We start from the raw sequence: 17,607 nt of genomic DNA, 5'->3' as shown, positions 1-17,607 counted from the left end.
TTTGACTGCTTATGTGTCGCCACAATATCTGTGCAGTAAACATAGATCGACACGCACGTATGCCACATCATTATTTTACCATGTCATCTGCCATGTAAGTTGACACGTCATTAAATAAAAATTAAATATTTTTTTAAAAAATAAAAAAATCAGATATATTTTTTATTACCTAATATCTACAATATTGGACATTCATCTTTGGCAAAAGTAATAAATGTTATGTACCGAAGCCTAAAAATTATTTTAGAGTTTAAAAATACAATTTATTTGTATAATTTTTATCATATTAATTAAAAAATAATAAAATTATTAAAAATATATATTATTTAATTAAAAATCTTACAACACCTTTTATTATCAATTAAAAATATTTATTAACTGAAAAAATATAAAAATTTTACTTGAGTTTAAAAAATAAATGTACCAGTACACTTTTTATTACCTTATATTTAAAATAATAAGTTATAAAAAATCTTACTCTTACCATTTTAACACCTTTTTACTATCGATTTAAAATTTATTTTAATAAAAAATTTTGAAAATTTTAGTTTTGAGTTTAAAAATCAAATTTATCAATATGTTTTTTTCAAATTTATTTTTATTTTATATTTAAAATAATTAAAAATAAAATAAATATATAATTAATTAAAAAAATTACTCTTACTAATTTAACATATTTTATTATCGATTTAAAATATTTTTTAATTTTTTGAGAGGGGGGCGTCGAGGGCGAAGTCTGAGGCCGAGCGATGGGGAGCGGCGGCAGTAGGCACTGCGAGAGGGGAGAGGAGAGGGGGGAGAGGAGGGGAGAGGAGAGGGGAGGAGAGGAAGCCGAGGCTGAGCAATGGCAGTGAGAGGAGAGAGGCCGAGGGCAAGCAGCTATGAGAGGGTGAGAGGAGAGGAGAGGAGGTCGAGGCCAAGCGACGACAGCAAGAGGAGAGACGGCAAGGCCAGAGGAAGCCGAGGCAAAGCGGCGGCGAGAGAGCAAGAGGAGAGGGGGCGAGAGGAGAGGAGAGGAGGCCAAGCGGCGCGGCGAGAGGGCGAGAGAAAGATGGGAGGGAACACATAAGGCATTTAAAATAATTTATTTTGAAAAACAATGCAGTGGAATACAGTGAGGATTATTTAATTTTTATTTAATGACATGTTAGCTTACGTGGGAGATGACATGGTAAAATAATGATGTGGCAGACGACGTGTCGATTTATGTTTATTACACAGATGACGTGGTGACACATAAGCGGTCAAAGTTGGGTAATTTTAGAAATATTTTGATGACATTGATATTTTTAAAAATATTTTATTTTAAATAAATATTTAAGTGAAATTCCCAACTCGGAAAGGAAGGAAGAAACGTGCGAAAAGTGAAAGTGACGGCCACCTTTATTTCCAGGAGAGTTTCAGACCTCGTGAGAGTTGACGACGAAGTGGAAAAGGGTTCTTCGAACATGGTGAAAGGACCAACCAATTATGTCTTCTCAGTTGCCGTTTTGGAATCAATTGCTTATATAATACCTAAGGCCCAAAACTTCTCTCGTCCGGTATTGTTTCCTTAACTTTCCGGTCACATACGAACTAAGCCCGGATAACTCGGGGTAATCCAGCGTTCCCGCCCTTTCCTGTGATAGTAATTAGCAATAGAAATGACTGGTTGGCTTACTTTATTACGATTGCTGAAACAGATGGCAATGATTAATTAAGGTGAAGGCAAGTGAGACACATAATGACATGCACGTCTTCTCTGATTCTATAGATGGCGAATGTCGCCCCAGAATGCGGATTCCCCTTCTTCGGCGCCTTTCCGACGATTTGCCCACCCACCTCCCCACAAGTCTCGCGCAGCTCTTTGTCCTCAGACCCCCACAAATTCAGTCCTCCATTATAGCTACTAACAACTCTCTATTTTTAGCTCTCCTTCCTTTTCCTTCTCCTTTCTTCCTTAAGAATTTCCATCTTTCTGTCGATGTTGTACAATAAAGAAAAGTGGCAGACAGCGACTCGAGTTTCTCTCTTCCAGGGAACAGTCAATGCCTTTGTTCTAGACTTTCAGAGAAGATAGAGAAAGGGAGAGAGAGAGTGGAAATATGCTGCACAGAGCCGCAAATAATGCATATTCCTGGTGGTTGGTCAGCCACATCAGAACAAGACAATCCAAATGGCTGGAGCAAAACCTCCAAGGTATTTTTGCTTCCGTTTCTTGTCATTTGATCTTAGATGACTTCTTTTGCCTTGATTGTTGGATAGGTGAGTGACAAAGTTTTCTCCACCGGTTACGAAATTTCCAGTGGATTGGCAGTTTCAGCCGATGGGTTATATGTTCTCACTAAAATTGGGAAGTGCAGCAAGATTCATTGCTGTGGTCCACCGTGAACCCAAAAGGAAAATAATTCAAATTTTATTTCTTCATTTCTCTAACAACCCGCCATTCTATATGGTACCCGTTCAACGTAACGATAGTTCCAAAGATCAGAAAACGGAAAAAAGATTTTCTATTGCAAGCTTGGAATCATAAAATCTTGAATTGGTTGAGTTTCTGGATATCTTGCATGCTATATATGATATCAAAAACATTAGGATTTCGAGTTAGTGAAGCCTTATGCTCTCGGGTTTCTTTGAGTGATTCGAGTTGACAACAGATCCCTTCTCTCCATACAGAATTTCCATAGTTTTGAACCACCCTCAAAATTTTGTTGTTCCTAAGTCTTTGTTGAATATAAAAATGGAAGGTGGAAAAGTACTTCTCAATATTGATCTAACAAAAAATGGAGAAAGAAACAGAGGAGACAGAGGGATATAAGTGAACGAGTTAGAAATTATTAACTTAGTCAAAGAAAAGTAAACCAAAACAAATTCTAATTGTTGAATTCATAGTTTTGCAATATCTAATAGTTTGTGTGCTCTTCAATATCTTTTTATATTTTTTTTTTCTTTGTGCCTGTCTTGGCTGTATCTTTCTTTCCCTTGGGGACTGTCTTAATGAAATCTTTCTTCTCTTTTTATAAGCAAATATAAAAAAAAAATTATTTGGCTTTACAATTCTACATCATGTTCATCCTACTGCCTGGGAGGCAGCTTTTGTGGAGCTACATATTTCAGCTTTTACTGAAAAATGAAAAGTAAATTGCATAGCCTTAATACTTCTCATTTCATCATACAGTTGTCTCTTCTATTTGGTCTTGCTCGTCCTAAACGCAGTATGTTTAAACAATTAGAAGAGTTTGTTGATCTTCAGCACTTTTGATAATAGAGGTAATTGAAGTAATAGCCGCAGAAGCGGCAGTAACGGTAATGATTATCTGTAATGAATTTTTCAACTGCAGATATGGAGAATAAGGTGACATCCATCCTAAAACTTATTGAAGAGGATGCAGATTCCTTTGCCAAGAGAGCTGAAATGTATTACAGGAAAAGGCCCGAGCTTATAAATTTTGTAGAAGAAACTTATCGGGCTTACAGAGCCTTGGCTGAAAGATATGATCATATCTCAGGAGAGTTGCAAAATGCCAATAACACCATAGCTAATGTGTTCCCCGATCAAGTTCAGTTCCCTGTGGATGAAGAAGATGATGAAGACGGCATGCAGAAAAAACTTGTTTCTGATGTAGATCCCCCAAAAGCTCCAAAAAATTTACCAGATATCCCAAAATTAAATATCAGGATGCCAAAGAAAGGGAATAAACTTGAATTACCTCCCAAAATACCACAACATCAGGGAATTCTCAGTACCAGTTTGGTCGATGACAAGGCACGTGAGGAGATAGATAAGCTTCAAAAAGGCATCTTGGTTCTCCAGACAGAGAAAGAATTTGTGAAAAGCTCATACGAGAGTGCCGTGGAGAAATATTGGGATATCGAGTCTCACATAACTGAGATGCAAGAGGAAGTGTTTAAATTGCAAGATGAGTTTAATGTAGATTCAGTGATTGAGGATGATGAAGCTCGAGCTATAATGGCAGCCACAGCTTTGAAGTCGTGTGAGGAAACCTTGGCCCAGTTGCAAGAGAAACAGAAAAGATCTGTTGAAGAGTCGAAAGTTGAATCTGAGAGGGTGAAGAATGTGGAGGAGAAACTAAAGGCTCTTAAAGGGGAGTCTCTGGAAAATCCTCCAGAAAATAAGATTTTTGATGATACTGACATATCTAGTTCTGCTACAAAGACTTCAGTGGAAAATTTTGACATTCTTCACCAAGAGGGTTTATCTATACATGAGAAAGTAAAAGAAAACTGTGACATGAATCCGGATGCTTCTCCCTTTGTGTCTGAACTGGCAGAGAAGATTGATGAGCTTGTGAACAAAGTACTAAGTTTGGATAATTCAGTTTCTTCACAGACTGCTCTTATAAAGAGATTAAGATTGGAGACTGATGAACTTCATAAAAGTTTGCAAACTTTGGAAGAGGATAAGATCGGTGTGATTAATGGCTGTAATTTGAGTGAAAAGGTAAAAGAGATTGATAACGAGTTACATGGGAGTCTGGATCTCAGTCTCTCAGTTAATGATCACAATGGTCAGACCCAGATCCACTTAAGTGAAGCCTTCAAAGAAAATGGATATGAGATATCCCTTCCAAATGACTCAAGTAGCTCAGAGGACATGATGGTAAGAGCAAAAAAAGAAATAAATGAAACCATGAATCCCAAACCTTGTCCGGAAGAAGCTCATGATCAATTTAAGGAGACTAATGTTGAAGTCAACCAAGAAGCATTTGAACAAAAGGAGGAAATTGAGAGGAAGAGTTCATCCAGGAGTGAAGTAAGCACTAATGTTCCTAACAAAATAGACGGACAAGGACCAGAGATGGAGCTCGAAGATCCAGTGTGGCAGCAATTATTCTTTAATGGGTTGGAAAATAGGGAAAAGGTCTTGCTAACAGAGTACACATCCATTCTTCGAAACTATAAGGATGTCAAGAAAAGGCTTTCTGAAGTAGAAAAGAAGAACCAAGAAACCATCTTTCGAACAATGGCAGAAGTAAGAGAATTAAAAAGTGCAAACACCATGAAGGATTTGGAGATTAGGTCCCTTAAGCAAAAGATGAATCTTTTGGAAAATGGTGATGAAGGTACTGATTGCCATCTGGCAGAAATAAAAAAATCACAGCATTGCAGGCAGCGAAGCAAGCTTGACACATCACAGTCTTCGTTGCCTGTTTTGACAACAGATGATTCAAACCAAACGGCTTCCAACAATCAAATAGGAGGTTCAACAGAAAGAACAGACGATTCAATCAGACCCCTCCCAACGGAAGAACAAAGCGAGATGTTTCCTGCTGATGAACCAAATTCTCCTTCATCAGTTGAAGACAAATTTCGAAGAGACATAGATGGACTATTAGCTGAAAACTTAGAATTTTGGCTCAGGTTTAGTAATTCCTTCCACCAGATACAGAAATTCCAGATATCAATACAGGGGTTAAAGACTGAATGCTCAAAATTTAAGGAAAGGAAAAAACAACCAAGCAGTAGTTCTAACTCCACAACCACTTTGGAGAAACCAGACATTGCTAATGTAGACAGAAGTCTGAAGGAACTAAGGGCTGAAATGTCTGGCTGGCTAAGTCAAAATGCTATGCTTAAAGAAGAACTGCGGCTCAAACTATCATCCTTAGCAAAGGTTCAAGAAGAGATTTCAGAAGTTTTAAAGATGGGTTTGGATAATGCACAAGTAGAATTCACAGCTTTACAAGCTGCAAAATTTCAGGGAGAGGTTTTGAACATAGAACAAGAAAATAATATGGTTTCAGAAGAGCTTCAGGTAGGTCTAGAGTATGTAATGGGTCTTCTATCTGAAGTTGAGAAGATCCTTGCCAAATTAAGGAAGAAATATGGGGAACCAGGCTTCAGACATAGTCACCACAGTCAGTACCACTTCCCCAGCATGAGGCACACAATGGGTCGGACTCGAATTCCACTGAGGTCATTCATATTTGGGATTAAATCCAAAAAACCTAAGCCATCAATCTTCTCGTGCGTGATGAATCCAGCATTTCAAAAGCAGTATCAGGCAATGAAAACTGGAGGCAGGCCATCAATGTAAATTGGCTTACATTGGCATTCTTTCCATTTTTTTTTCTTTTTGTAGGATCCGGCCATTTGCTCAGAGTAGTCTAACTTCATGAAATATAAATTTCTGTAGTTTGAACATTTAGGCTATTTTTTTAATTATACACAACTTTGAAACTTTGAGGTGTAACACTCTGTTCCAAATTTGCACCAAATGAAAACAGGTTGTTCTTATCACCTGCTTTTACATTCATTGTTTCCTCTTGGTAGTTCTCACGCTCCATATATTTGGAAGCTTATGGTTTATCGTTCTGAAAAAATAGGGATGAGAGCAAGACAATGTATCTAAAGCCCTCAAATTACAAGACAGAATTACATATTGGCCATGCGAAAGCACTTGCTGGCCACTGTAACTGGGTTAATGTTAGTGAGCAGACGGCTCCCATAACATTTCATCCATCATGACAGATGAGGATATTGTTCCGGCAATGGATGGCACTAAGGTGTTGACAGGAGATATTCATTCTCACAGAACTTGATTAAATGCTGTTTTGTGAATACTGTAGTGGTGACAGCATGCTGTCATCGGTGAAAATGTTTCTCCCCTGCCCCTGCTACTGCCCACCCTCTCACTTGAACTTTCATCTGCCCCTTTAGATCTTCCCTCTAGGTGCACCATCTTGATTTTCCCTCTTGGTCTCCTCTTTCAAACTTTTTGCCTACATATGACCAAAATCTACTATTCAAACTTGAGATCTGAGTTCTTCAGGGACTCGAAAAACTGAGTGTCAGTGCAGATGACCTTTCTATGTTCTTGGATTTGAGTTTAGGTGCATCTGGCGCCATTCCTGTGTACTCCAATATATGGATTTTCTTACAAATTTCAAACAGCAGTTTAGACACCAGTTATCAGATATTCAGATCTTTACATTTCACTATACATTTAAAAAAAAAAAAAAGAGTTTCTTTTGCTTTACTTGTGAATGAAAAATTTTCTATTTTGTATGCCGGTAGATATGAATCTGTTGAATCTCATGAGCCGAAGCTAGAAGTGGGTCTTTATTCAGTTTTGGGAGATATCTACATGGACAATGAGCTGCACTTACCCAGCTTGAAGAGAGCATGTTTTTTCTTCCATCCGTGTACAGATAAAGAAGGTATAAAAGAAGTGGTCTGTAGGTAAAGAAGCATGTTTGGAATTTGAACTTTTGCCTGCAACAAGCTTGTTCACAAAGGTGGAACAGGAAAGGGCATTGAAAATATTTACAGCTTTCTATTAATTACATTCATTGCCTTGTGCTGCATTGCTTTTTAGAAGTATTTATTACTATTTTTTAAGTTAAATGATCCACCCTCACTTTCTTGCTTAACTACTTTTGTTAATTGTTTGATATGACAAAATATGTCTCTTCCCCACAAATTCTTTTGCTTTATATCTTTAAAATACTATTCTGGTATAAATGCTAGTTGAAGATCTTTTGAGGTTAGTTATGACTGCCTGGTTCAGATTAACCATCTTTGTAAGTTCACACATAACTTTGGGGGAATTCATCTGTTATCATGAATGTTACCTGTCGATTATAATGCTTTGCTCTCCACTGGTTGTGATGTAGTAGAGAGAGCAGTAAAAAAGAATTGGTTTGGTTATAGATGCATTTTCTCCTGTCTTTGCATTTGATGTGCCAATTTCTTATCCTTCCTAAGGTACCCTCAAATGAATCTCTTTCCACATAGAAGCTTTTTGACCAAGGATTCAGAATGCATAAACAACTGCTGGTAGATGTTATCATGTACAAACAAAATATCTATTCTGTTCTTTCGTATCATCTAAAGCTTGGTCCACCTAAAAGTTTCTAGTATGTAATAACCATGTCTTATAGGAAGTCAATCAATCATTCTGTTAGGACCTGACTAGGGTGTAAATGGTATATGGACAAGATAGAATAAGTTATTCTGTATATTGTTCTAACTACTGTTTTGTTATTCTGTTTCTGTTCCATCTGATAAAAGTAAGAGTATTTCATTTATGTTTATTTACCTGATTCCCGATCAGATAAATGGCCGAAATTAGTATGTTTCTGATTCTTTTGGACTTGTAATTCCTTATTATATGTCCGGTTGGTCTAATTCAAGTACCTTGATGCTAATTCTCCTTTAGTTCTTGAAGTGTTTGCTTACTGATTTTGTTTGCCATTGTTATTGCTTGTACTTGAAAAACAGCCAATTGTTCCATAATTAGTATAGTGATTTAATCCGATGAAATCGAAGGATCCTTTCACAGGATGAGGCTGTTTTCGGGTGAATCTGGATAGCCGCTTTCCAACACAGGCTCTCATGGTGAGTGGATACTCACCAAGGACTGAGGGTCAATGAAGCTAAGGATCATTACCATGTGGTGTGATTCTCACTCACCAACCATATATGAAATCCGTAGTTCATTGAGCAGAATCGCTCTTAGCCGCGGACCCAGATCAGGGTTGAAACCAGTGGGGCACCAGGGTATTCCGATTGAACCTTTATGAGAACCCGGCAACCCAGCTCGAAAGGTTGTTTATTAATTCATGGCAGTCTTAAAGAAAGAAAATGGCAGCGTTTTAATTCTTAATTTGGAAAGAACAACGAAGAGAAAAAATCCTCTAGTTACCTGGTAAGAGGAAGGAGAATCGCTCCTCGCTTATGTCGACCAAGATTTTCGCTACTCTGGATGAGATATATCTCTAATCTCTTCTGGAAACGATGCTGTCTAACACGTAATAATGACCTATAACGTTATTTTATATAGGGCGGCCAATATTTGCTTGACCACCAAACTTATGGGTTCAGCTCCACCATTATCTCCTGTGAAAAGATAGGATGGCTATAACATGAAAAAGGACCATACAGAGTAAATAAGATCGGGCTTTAAAAACTGAAATATAAAAAAATCCTTAAGCCAAACTACTCGAGAGTATATAAGAGAATCCTTGATTTAAACCGCACACAGGCACACCTAATTGTTTCACCTAGAGCAAATTATTACGTAACATGGATTGCAGATTCATCTGAGTGTGCCTTGAGGAACTTCTCAAACCAGTAGGAGGATTGCTTTCGGTGCCGCTTCAACCCGTTTTTGTAGTCCACATAATTGATTCCAAACCGAACTGTGTAGCCATCCGCCCATTCAAAGTTATCCAGAAGCGACCATGCAAAGTAACCCTTCACCCTTGCGCCAGCCCTATTAAATGTCCGACAATTATTACATCACTATGAGAAGAGAGTAGAGTGCTCGGAATCGGAAATGATAATGTTGATAAATTATGTGTACATGAGTAAACAAAAGCAAGCGTGTGTGTTCAAACCTGATGGCTTCTTGGACGTTACGAAGATGCCCGTGATAATAGTCGATTCTCATATGATCCTGCAGGGCCTGTTGCAGCGTCTGTTTCTCATTGTTGAATTCACTTATCCCTGCGAATTGAAAACAGTTCACTTATTCAGCCTCCTCCTGTGTCCAATTCTCGTAATAAGAGGATATTTCTCACAGTACAATAATACCGTTCTCCGTTACGTAAATAACTGGATTGTTGTATCTCTTCTTAGTGTACATCAAAAGATCTCGAATTCCTCGTGGGTAGACATACAGCCATTTTGTAGCCGCCTATACGAAGTTCCATTAGGAATTAGTCCAATTCAATTCAGAAACTCCTCTTTATTTGTTTTTAATTGAAAAGTTTAGGATGAACTGACCTGAGGTCCGATGGGAATCCCATTACGGATGCCTGTCAAAATAATGGGCAGATAATGCAAACCAATTGAGAAACCATGTATGTAACAATTAGAAATTCATTTAAAGTCGTTCCTGTCTATTTAGTTTACCCGAAAGGTTGCAGTGGGAATCCGTAGAGTAGCTTTTATGGAGACTGTTAGAGGAGCCAGCATCAGTTGCATAGTAAGTGGTATAGTAATTTAGTCCGATGAAATCGAAGGATCCCTTCACCATACGAGACTCTTTTCGGGTGAATTTGGGTAGCCGATTTCCAGCATTGCTTCTCATGGTGAGTGGATAGTCACCATGGACTAATGGGTCCATGAACCTGCGCAAACCACCCCTTGGTAAGATTGTCTAGATGGTTGATTGATGCCATATCACGGTCACGGATGATTCCCACTCACCATCCATACATGAAGTCGACAGCTCGTTGAGCTGCATTGATATTAGACGTGGAGTTAGAAGAGGGTAGAAACATTTGGGACACCAGGGTTATTCCGATTGAACCTTTCTGAGAGGCCTGCAACCAGAGAGGAAGTCAAGAGCAATGATTTATTTCTTAATTTAAAAAGCAAAAACGTCTTCAGTTTACCTGGTATTTAGTCTTGTAACGTTTGAAAGCAGCTGCATGAGCGAGGAGGAGGTTGTGGCCTACAATGTAAGGCTCCGTGGCTGAATCGCCACCTGTACAGTTAGCGACCCAAGGAGAGCATCTACCAGGGGCGAGGTTTCCCTTATCATAACCTCCCATGCTGTAAGTCCACGGCTCGTTTAAAGTAATCCAGTGCTTCACTCGATCACCGAATGCTCTAAAGCAAACATCGGCATAATCTCGAAAATCCGCCCTATGGATGCATTTGGGTATCAAACACGGGGATACTTTTAAACTCCAAAAAATGAAAATCATGAAAATACAAAAATGAAGCATACACAATTTTGGAACTTAAGAAACCGCCGTAGGCATTTTCGAGGCTTTCGGGAGTATCCCAGTGGAACAGAGTCACAAATGGCTTCACACCTGGGTGTCATTAATTAGGATTTAATCATGCATGGACGAACTTCATGAGAAGAAATTAACGGAAGGCCGTTTGTACCGTGTGACAGAAGCTCGTTGATGAGATTGTTGTAGTATCGAATGCCTTCCTCGTTCACTCCTCCTCGTAGATGTCCATCTGCGATTTAGTTATAATTTGATGGAATATAGATTAATGCCGACTTCTTTAACATTTTTTTTCTGGGTTTTTGTTCGATGAAGGTATATTCTACATAAAAGGGAACAAAATGGGGTTACAGAAATTGGTCTTACATGGGAGAATTCTTGGCCAAGAGATGGAAAATCTGTAGGCATCAAGGCCCATTTCTTTCATAAGCTTAACGTCCTCCTGTGAATAAAGCTATTTTTTAAGCTCTTCCTTGATAACAAAACATTTGCAGAGACAACACACAAAGGGCAAAAAACAGTAACAGAGAAACGCACCTTATAGTGATGATAGAAATCTGAAAAAACAAAAAAAGGGAAAAAAACAGCAACAGAGTAACGCACCTTATAGTGATGATAGGAATCCACAGCGACGTCCCCATTGCTCCTGTCTTTTATCCTCTCTGTCCAATATCTCTATTATTAGCTTTGAAAGCCTTGCTGACTATGCTAGACATATTGAAATTTTAGTGCTTTGCTTGCTCGGCATGTGTATAACGTTTTCCTATAATATGATCAATGATGAACTTCTTACCCTAAAAAACAGACCAAAGAGATAAGATGTGACAATTGATTGGACTGGAAGATTCTCAAATGTGACTCTTTTTTAGTGCCATCCTTGACAGATCTCATTTGCGAGTGCATGTGGGTTCGGCCATTTCTCCTGTCACCCACTCCTAAGTGTTATTATTACTTATCAGTGCCAATTTTTTTAAAAAAATAATAGAAGAAGTTCAGAGTCCTTAGACGAACGAAGCTATTTTCTTCAAACTCCTTTTTAAGTTTGCTTGTGCAGTCGTACGTAAGCTACCAATGTTAACAAGTCAGGAAACTAAAATGATATAAACTACTGTCGGGGAAAGTGAACCTGGGTGTCTGTGAGTGTATGCATCCCAAAGGCTGGGTCCTCTTCCTCCTTCAGTTACAGCTCCTTCATACTGCAAATCGTACACATTCGTTTCTTCCACATCAACTTTGAAATGCAAGCATTAGGATAACAGAAAACAAAATGAAAAAGAGAGAGCGAGGTTTTTGCTCGTTAACGGAACCTGATAAGCAGCAGAAGCAGTGCCAAAGATGAAACCGGCGGGGAATGTTGTCCGGTTAAGAGAATCTTTGTCATCGGCGGAAGCAGCGAACCCATTTACAAGTAGGAAGGAGAGGACGAAGAGAACGAGGTCGTGAGAAGGTTTAAGCTCCATTGCCAGATGTATCTTCACTGTTGGCTCTTCCCCTTTATTTATAAGGAAAGAAGCTCCATTGCCCGACTGCCAGCCAACTAAAAAAAAAATTAAAATTATTAAAAATAGGAAATCACTGAAATCAGATAAGCCTTCTAACTGTAGATAATAACCGTAATGTTATCCAACAATTTGAATGGCCTTTCCAGGGGGCTGCCACCGTTAGTGTACTGAAGCTCTATCTACAGAACTATATTTGATATAGAAACTCAGTTATTTGCTTTTACGCCGTATCGAAACTGAATGCTTAGATGATTAACAAAAACAAGTGCTTCCATGGAAAAGAATAGTTATAAGAACAGATTTTAATTGCCCAAACCTCACAACTTGTAATCTTTGAGAAACGGAGTAATGCAAGCTTAAACTGGGACGACGGACAGCTCCTTATTGTCGTCACCTTAATACGTTGATTACTCTTCTTACACACATTCAAACTGAAACGGAAAATAAGAAGCAAAGGAAAACACATGCATATTCCCTTCTTTATAACAAATTTCGGCCATCAAAACCTCAATATTAAGAGATCCTTATTGCCAAACTTTAACGTTCATTTGACTTCATGACCACGAGAGAATTACTAAGAAAATCCTTCTCAACGACTAGACCTAGTGCATTATAATTACTGGTTGTTGAGTTCAACGACATGCATAATTATTTTCATGAAGAACAGATTATAGCTTTACAAGGATCTCACTTTCCTCTAGTGCGCCTTGAGGAATTTCTCATACCAGTAGGAGGATTGCTTTTGGTATCGCTTCAACCTCTTCTTGAAGTTGACAAAGTTAATCCCAAATCGAACTATGTAGCCATCTGCCTTTCAAATTATGCGTGTAGGAGCCACAAAAGATTATGATCAATGGTATAGAGGTGACCAAGTGACTAATGCATTTCCTTAGCAAGCGTACTTAACGGATGACAATGGCAATGTAGCATTGATCAAAAAAGATATTCCTAATTTGGAGAAGAAGAAGTTCACGACTAGAGAAGAATAAAATCCTTGGCAACGACTTTTAAATTAAACCACGCTCACAATTGTTTTCACGTAGAGCTTAATTATTACATAACAAGGATTGCATTTACATCTAGTGTGCCTCGAGGAACTTCTCAAACCAGTAGGAGGATTGCTTCCGGTACCGCTTCAACCCGTTTTTGTAGTCCACATAATTGATTCCAAATCGAACTGTGTAGCCATCTACCCATTCAAAGTTATCCAGAAGCGACCACGCAAAGTAACCCTTCACCCTTGCACCAGCCCTACCAATGCCCCCACAATAATTCAAACAATCACTCTATGTGAAGATGAGGTAGCAGACAAGTGGAGTGGATATGTGCTCAAACCTGATGGCTTCTTGAACGTTACTAAGATGACCATGATAGAAGTCGATTCTCAGAGGATCCTGGAGGGCTTGATGGAGCGTCAGTGTGTCATTGTTGAATTCACTTATCCCTGGTCAATTGAAACCATAACACTTATTCAGCGCTCCTGTCTCCAATTGCAGCAGACTCTTCTTCTTCCAATCAGAAAATTTGTTACAATACCGTTCTCTGTTATGTAAACAACGGGATCGTTGTATCTCGTTTTTGTGTACATTAAAACATCTCGAATCCCTCGTGGGTAGACAAACAGCCATCTTGAAGCCGCCTGCGTAATATGGAAGGTCTCACATTTTATATAAAGAGTTCTTCAGATCGATATGATCTTACCTGAGGTCCAATGGGAATCCCATTTCGGATGCCTGCCAAAATAACAGCCGGATGCTGTCAAAACAATTGAGAAACCAAGTTCGTAACAATTAGAAAATACATTTAAGTAGTAACTGACTATTAGTTTACCTGAAAGATTGCTGCGAGAATCAGTTGAGTAGCTCACATTGACACTATTAGGCATCCCAGCATCGGTTGCATAGTAAGTCGTATAGTAATTTAATCCAATAAAATGGAAGGATCCTTTTACTATTTGAGACTGTTTTTGGGTAAATCTGGGTAAACGATCTCCGATGTAGCTTCTCATGGTGAGTGGATAGTCACCATGGACTAATGGGTCCATGAACCTGCGAAAATCACCCCCCTTGGTAAGAATGTCTAGATGGATGATTGATGCCATCACGGTCACGGATGATTCCCACTCACCATCCATACATGAAGTCGACAGCTCGTTGAGCTGCATAGCCATTGGATGTGGACCTAGATGAGGGTAGAAACCAGTGGGACACCAGGGTTATTCCAATTGAACCTTTCTGAGAGGCCTGCAACCCAGCTTGTCATCTCGAAAGGTTGAAGCATGCATAGAGAAAGAAAATGGCCGTGTCTCAATTCTATTTTGGAAAGAAAAACAAAGCTTTAATTTACCCGGTAGTTAGTCTTGTAACATTTGACTGCAGCAGCATGAGCGAGGAGGAGATTGTGCGCTACAATATAAGGCTCCGTCGCTGAATCACCACCGGTGCAGTTTGCAACCCAAGGAGAGCATCTGCCAGGGGCGAGACTTCCCCGATCATAACCTCCCATGCTGTAAGTCCATGGCTCGTTTAAAGTAATCCAGTGCTTCACTCGATCACCGAATGCTCTGAAGCAAACATCTGCATAATCTCGAAAATCCGTCCTGAGGATTCATTTTGGCAGCAAACACGGTGTGATTTGCATTACTCGGGTAAATTTTAAATTTGAAAATATGGAAATCATGAAAAGCCAAAAAAATGGAAGCGTACACAATCTTCGAACTTAGGAAGCCGCCGTAGGCTTCTTCGAGGCTTTGAGGAGTATCCCAGTGGAATAGAGTCACGAAGGGCTTCAGACCTGGATGTCATTAGTATTAAATGATATCAACTTTATGATAATCAATTAAACGATGGCTGGATGAGTGCAAAAGAGAGATGATTAATTGGTTAAAAGCACCGTTAGCTAGGAGCTCGTTGATGAGATCGTTGTAGTATCGAATGCCTTCCTCATTCACTCCTCCTCGGAGCCGTCCATCTGCGATTTAATTTTTTTTTATGGATTAGAAAAAAAAAATTCTGGGTTTTTGTTCGATTACATGAGGGAACAAAACAGAGTTACAGGAATTGGTCTTACGTGGGAGAATTCTTGGCCAAGAGATGGAGAGTCTGAAGGCATTAAGACCCATTTCCTTCATAAGTTTCACGTCTTCCTGCAAGATTAGTACACAAATAAATCAATGCAACAGGAATGATCTGCAATGTGAAGGAATGAGTGAGCCTAGTCATGAGCATGCCTTCTGTTGATGTATATTATTAATTATTACATCTCCACATTTCCACCACTAGCATATATGGACGAGAGCCTCACAAGTGCTGATGTGCTCAGAAACCACAACATCATTAGCCATCATGAGCATCGATCTATACATAACATTATGTCTCTTTTTTTTCGTAATTTGAGGACATAATTGTGGGAAAAAGAATTTGCCTATTGAAGGATGTAAATAAATATGAATTAAATAATAAAACATTAGGGTTAATAATTTTTATTTTACAGAATACTGTATACAAACAAATAGCTTGCACAACTAAATAAATAAAATTGAACAAAATCGAGATTAAAAAAAAAAATAAAGGTGGAGACAGACCTTATAGCGATGGTAGAAATCAACGGCGAAATCTCCATTGCTCCTGTCTTTTATCCTCTCTGTCCAGTCAACCATCATTTTAGGGTTCAAGTTCTTGACATAAAATTCTCAGTCTTCCCGTCTATATTCCTCCCAAATCTAATACTAAACGTATTTGAAAATTTATTTAAGGGGCTCGGTTTATGATGGAAGCCACTTTCCGGGAAAGACTCGACGTGACTCTTTTTCTATTCGAACAAGAGTCTTTTCTTCCCAGTTATGATTAGAGAGAAACATGATGGGCTACTTTTTATTTTGTAGAGGTCACCCCAACCGTCCTTAGTTGCCTTTAGACTCAAATACGATGTGACACCACAGAGAAGATCCAGAAACGTGCTTCCATTTGTAGGTGGACCCTTAGTTCTTTATGACTCATCTATCATAAACAAATATAGAAAGAGAATTTGCCAGGAGTTAGATTCAACCCGAGGAACTGCTGTGGACGAAGAATGACAAGATTGAATGTTCAGAACCCATTGGATTGAATGTAAGGAACCAGTGTCAACCGTTTAAAACTAACAATCCAAATTAAGCTACTGTTGGGCAAAGAGAACCTGGGTATCTGTGAGTGTATGCATCCCAAAGGCTGGATCCTTTTCCGCCTTCATTTGCAGCTCCTTCATACTGCAATTCATATGTTACCCATTAATTTCTACCGTATCAGCTTTGAAGTGGTTGGATCAGTACATAACAGAAAATGAAATGACAGAGAGAGGGAGGAAGAGGGAGCTTTTTGCACGTTAACGAACCTGATAAGCAGCGGAAGCAGTGCCAAAGATGAAACCCGAAGGAAAGTTTACCCGGTTAAGAAAGCTGTTTTTGTCGGTAGAAGCAGCGATCCCATGTACAAGAAGAAAGAAGAGAAGGAAGAGAAGGAGGTGGTGAGAAGCTTTAAGCTTCATTGCCATGTCATTCTCCATTGCTGGAGGTTGGCTGATCTTCATCTACGTCTCACTGATCCCTTACGCTTGATTTATAAGGGACCCGACGCGCAACAACTGCCGGCAATATAAAGTTAAAAATTTATCATTTGATTAATAAATAATAGATTTAAGAACCCCTGCCAGTCAAATGTGCCCTCTAACAATGGATAATATTCATGTACGCCATTGACCACCTTGAATGACCTTCCCACAATGTCATCGAACTGAATTGATCCACGTCGCTAAACAAGGACCGTCTCAATATGTCCCAAGGATTACAATCCATTTGGAGAATTCAGAAACGCTATTAGAAACTGGGAAAGGGTGTGTGCAGAAAACTTGGTGCAACTAGTTTAAGAGGGTAAGCCAACTATTTGGATCATATTCATATGTCACAATCAAGCAGCATTAATTTTAGGATATTAGAATAATGGAAGATATCTTTTTCAGTTGATTTTAATTCATTATATCTGAATTAAAGAGCTAGGTGGTAGATATCTCATCACCGATGTCGTCTTTAAGGCCACTTTTTTAGACATTCTGATTTTCTATTGGCGTAAACTTTGCTATCATTTTGGTCAAAGATTTAAAAAGAACATTTGATGGTTGCTTGTGAATTGTGATGGTGCTGTCAATGTACCTATTAAAGAAAGGATACAAGATACATTATACCTTTTATTTTTTTGTCTAACAAAAGGTTATGAGGTAGGTCTCACGTCAATTTTATGTCTTCTAAAACAAGAGTGTTTACATTACTATTATGGTGGTAGTTTCATCTAGTTAATATCTTTGTCAAATTTGATATTGGAATTTAACCCCAAAAGTGCACAAGTATTTGTCATGTTATTACAGACAACTGGAAGCACAAT

At 38.7% G+C, this 17,607-nt stretch overlaps 3 protein-coding genes across 3 annotated transcripts; 1 reads left to right on the top strand and 2 right to left on the bottom strand.

Annotated features, from left to right (window-relative positions):
• Positions 1–1,996: 1,996 nt before the first annotated feature.
• LOC137950802 (protein NETWORKED 2A-like) lies at positions 1,997–6,155 on the top strand. Its single transcript, XM_068797428.1, has 2 exons — positions 1,997–2,178; positions 3,321–6,155. Exons 1-2 carry the CDS (start codon positions 2,085–2,087, stop codon positions 6,035–6,037), a joined length of 2,811 nt encoding a protein of 936 aa, XP_068653529.1. The 5' UTR covers positions 1,997–2,084; the 3' UTR covers positions 6,038–6,155.
• Positions 6,156–8,973: 2,818 nt separating this feature from the next.
• Positions 8,974–12,151, bottom strand: LOC137950336 (beta-glucosidase 12-like). Its single transcript, XM_068796741.1, has 13 exons — positions 11,999–12,151; positions 11,818–11,887; positions 11,295–11,353; positions 11,058–11,133; positions 10,846–10,923; positions 10,682–10,769; positions 10,344–10,596; positions 10,156–10,271; positions 9,859–10,076; positions 9,730–9,761; positions 9,538–9,640; positions 9,342–9,450; positions 8,974–9,217 (listed from the first exon to the last, which is right to left on the bottom strand). Exons 1-13 carry the CDS (start codon positions 12,149–12,151, stop codon positions 9,019–9,021), a joined length of 1,554 nt encoding a protein of 517 aa, XP_068652842.1. The 3' UTR covers positions 8,974–9,018.
• Positions 12,152–13,238: 1,087 nt separating this feature from the next.
• Positions 13,239–15,338, bottom strand: LOC137950929 (beta-glucosidase 12-like). The gene is made up of 10 exons (XM_068797594.1): positions 15,263–15,338; positions 15,086–15,163; positions 14,899–14,986; positions 14,540–14,792; positions 14,321–14,436; positions 14,024–14,241; positions 13,895–13,926; positions 13,730–13,832; positions 13,529–13,637; positions 13,239–13,444 (listed from the first exon to the last, which is right to left on the bottom strand). Exons 1-10 carry the CDS (start codon positions 15,321–15,323, stop codon positions 13,273–13,275), a joined length of 1,230 nt encoding a protein of 409 aa, XP_068653695.1. The 5' UTR covers positions 15,324–15,338; the 3' UTR covers positions 13,239–13,272.
• Between the last annotated feature and the right edge of the window lie 2,269 nt (positions 15,339–17,607).

Source organism: Aristolochia californica, unplaced genomic scaffold (genome assembly GCF_029961685.1).
Source record: "Aristolochia californica isolate CCGP_79_NKW_82.1479 unplaced genomic scaffold, dmAriCali1.0.hap1 SCAF_14, whole genome shotgun sequence".
NCBI lineage: Eukaryota > Viridiplantae > Streptophyta > Magnoliopsida > Piperales > Aristolochiaceae > Aristolochia > Aristolochia californica.
This window is presented reverse-complemented; position numbering and strand designations above follow the sequence as displayed.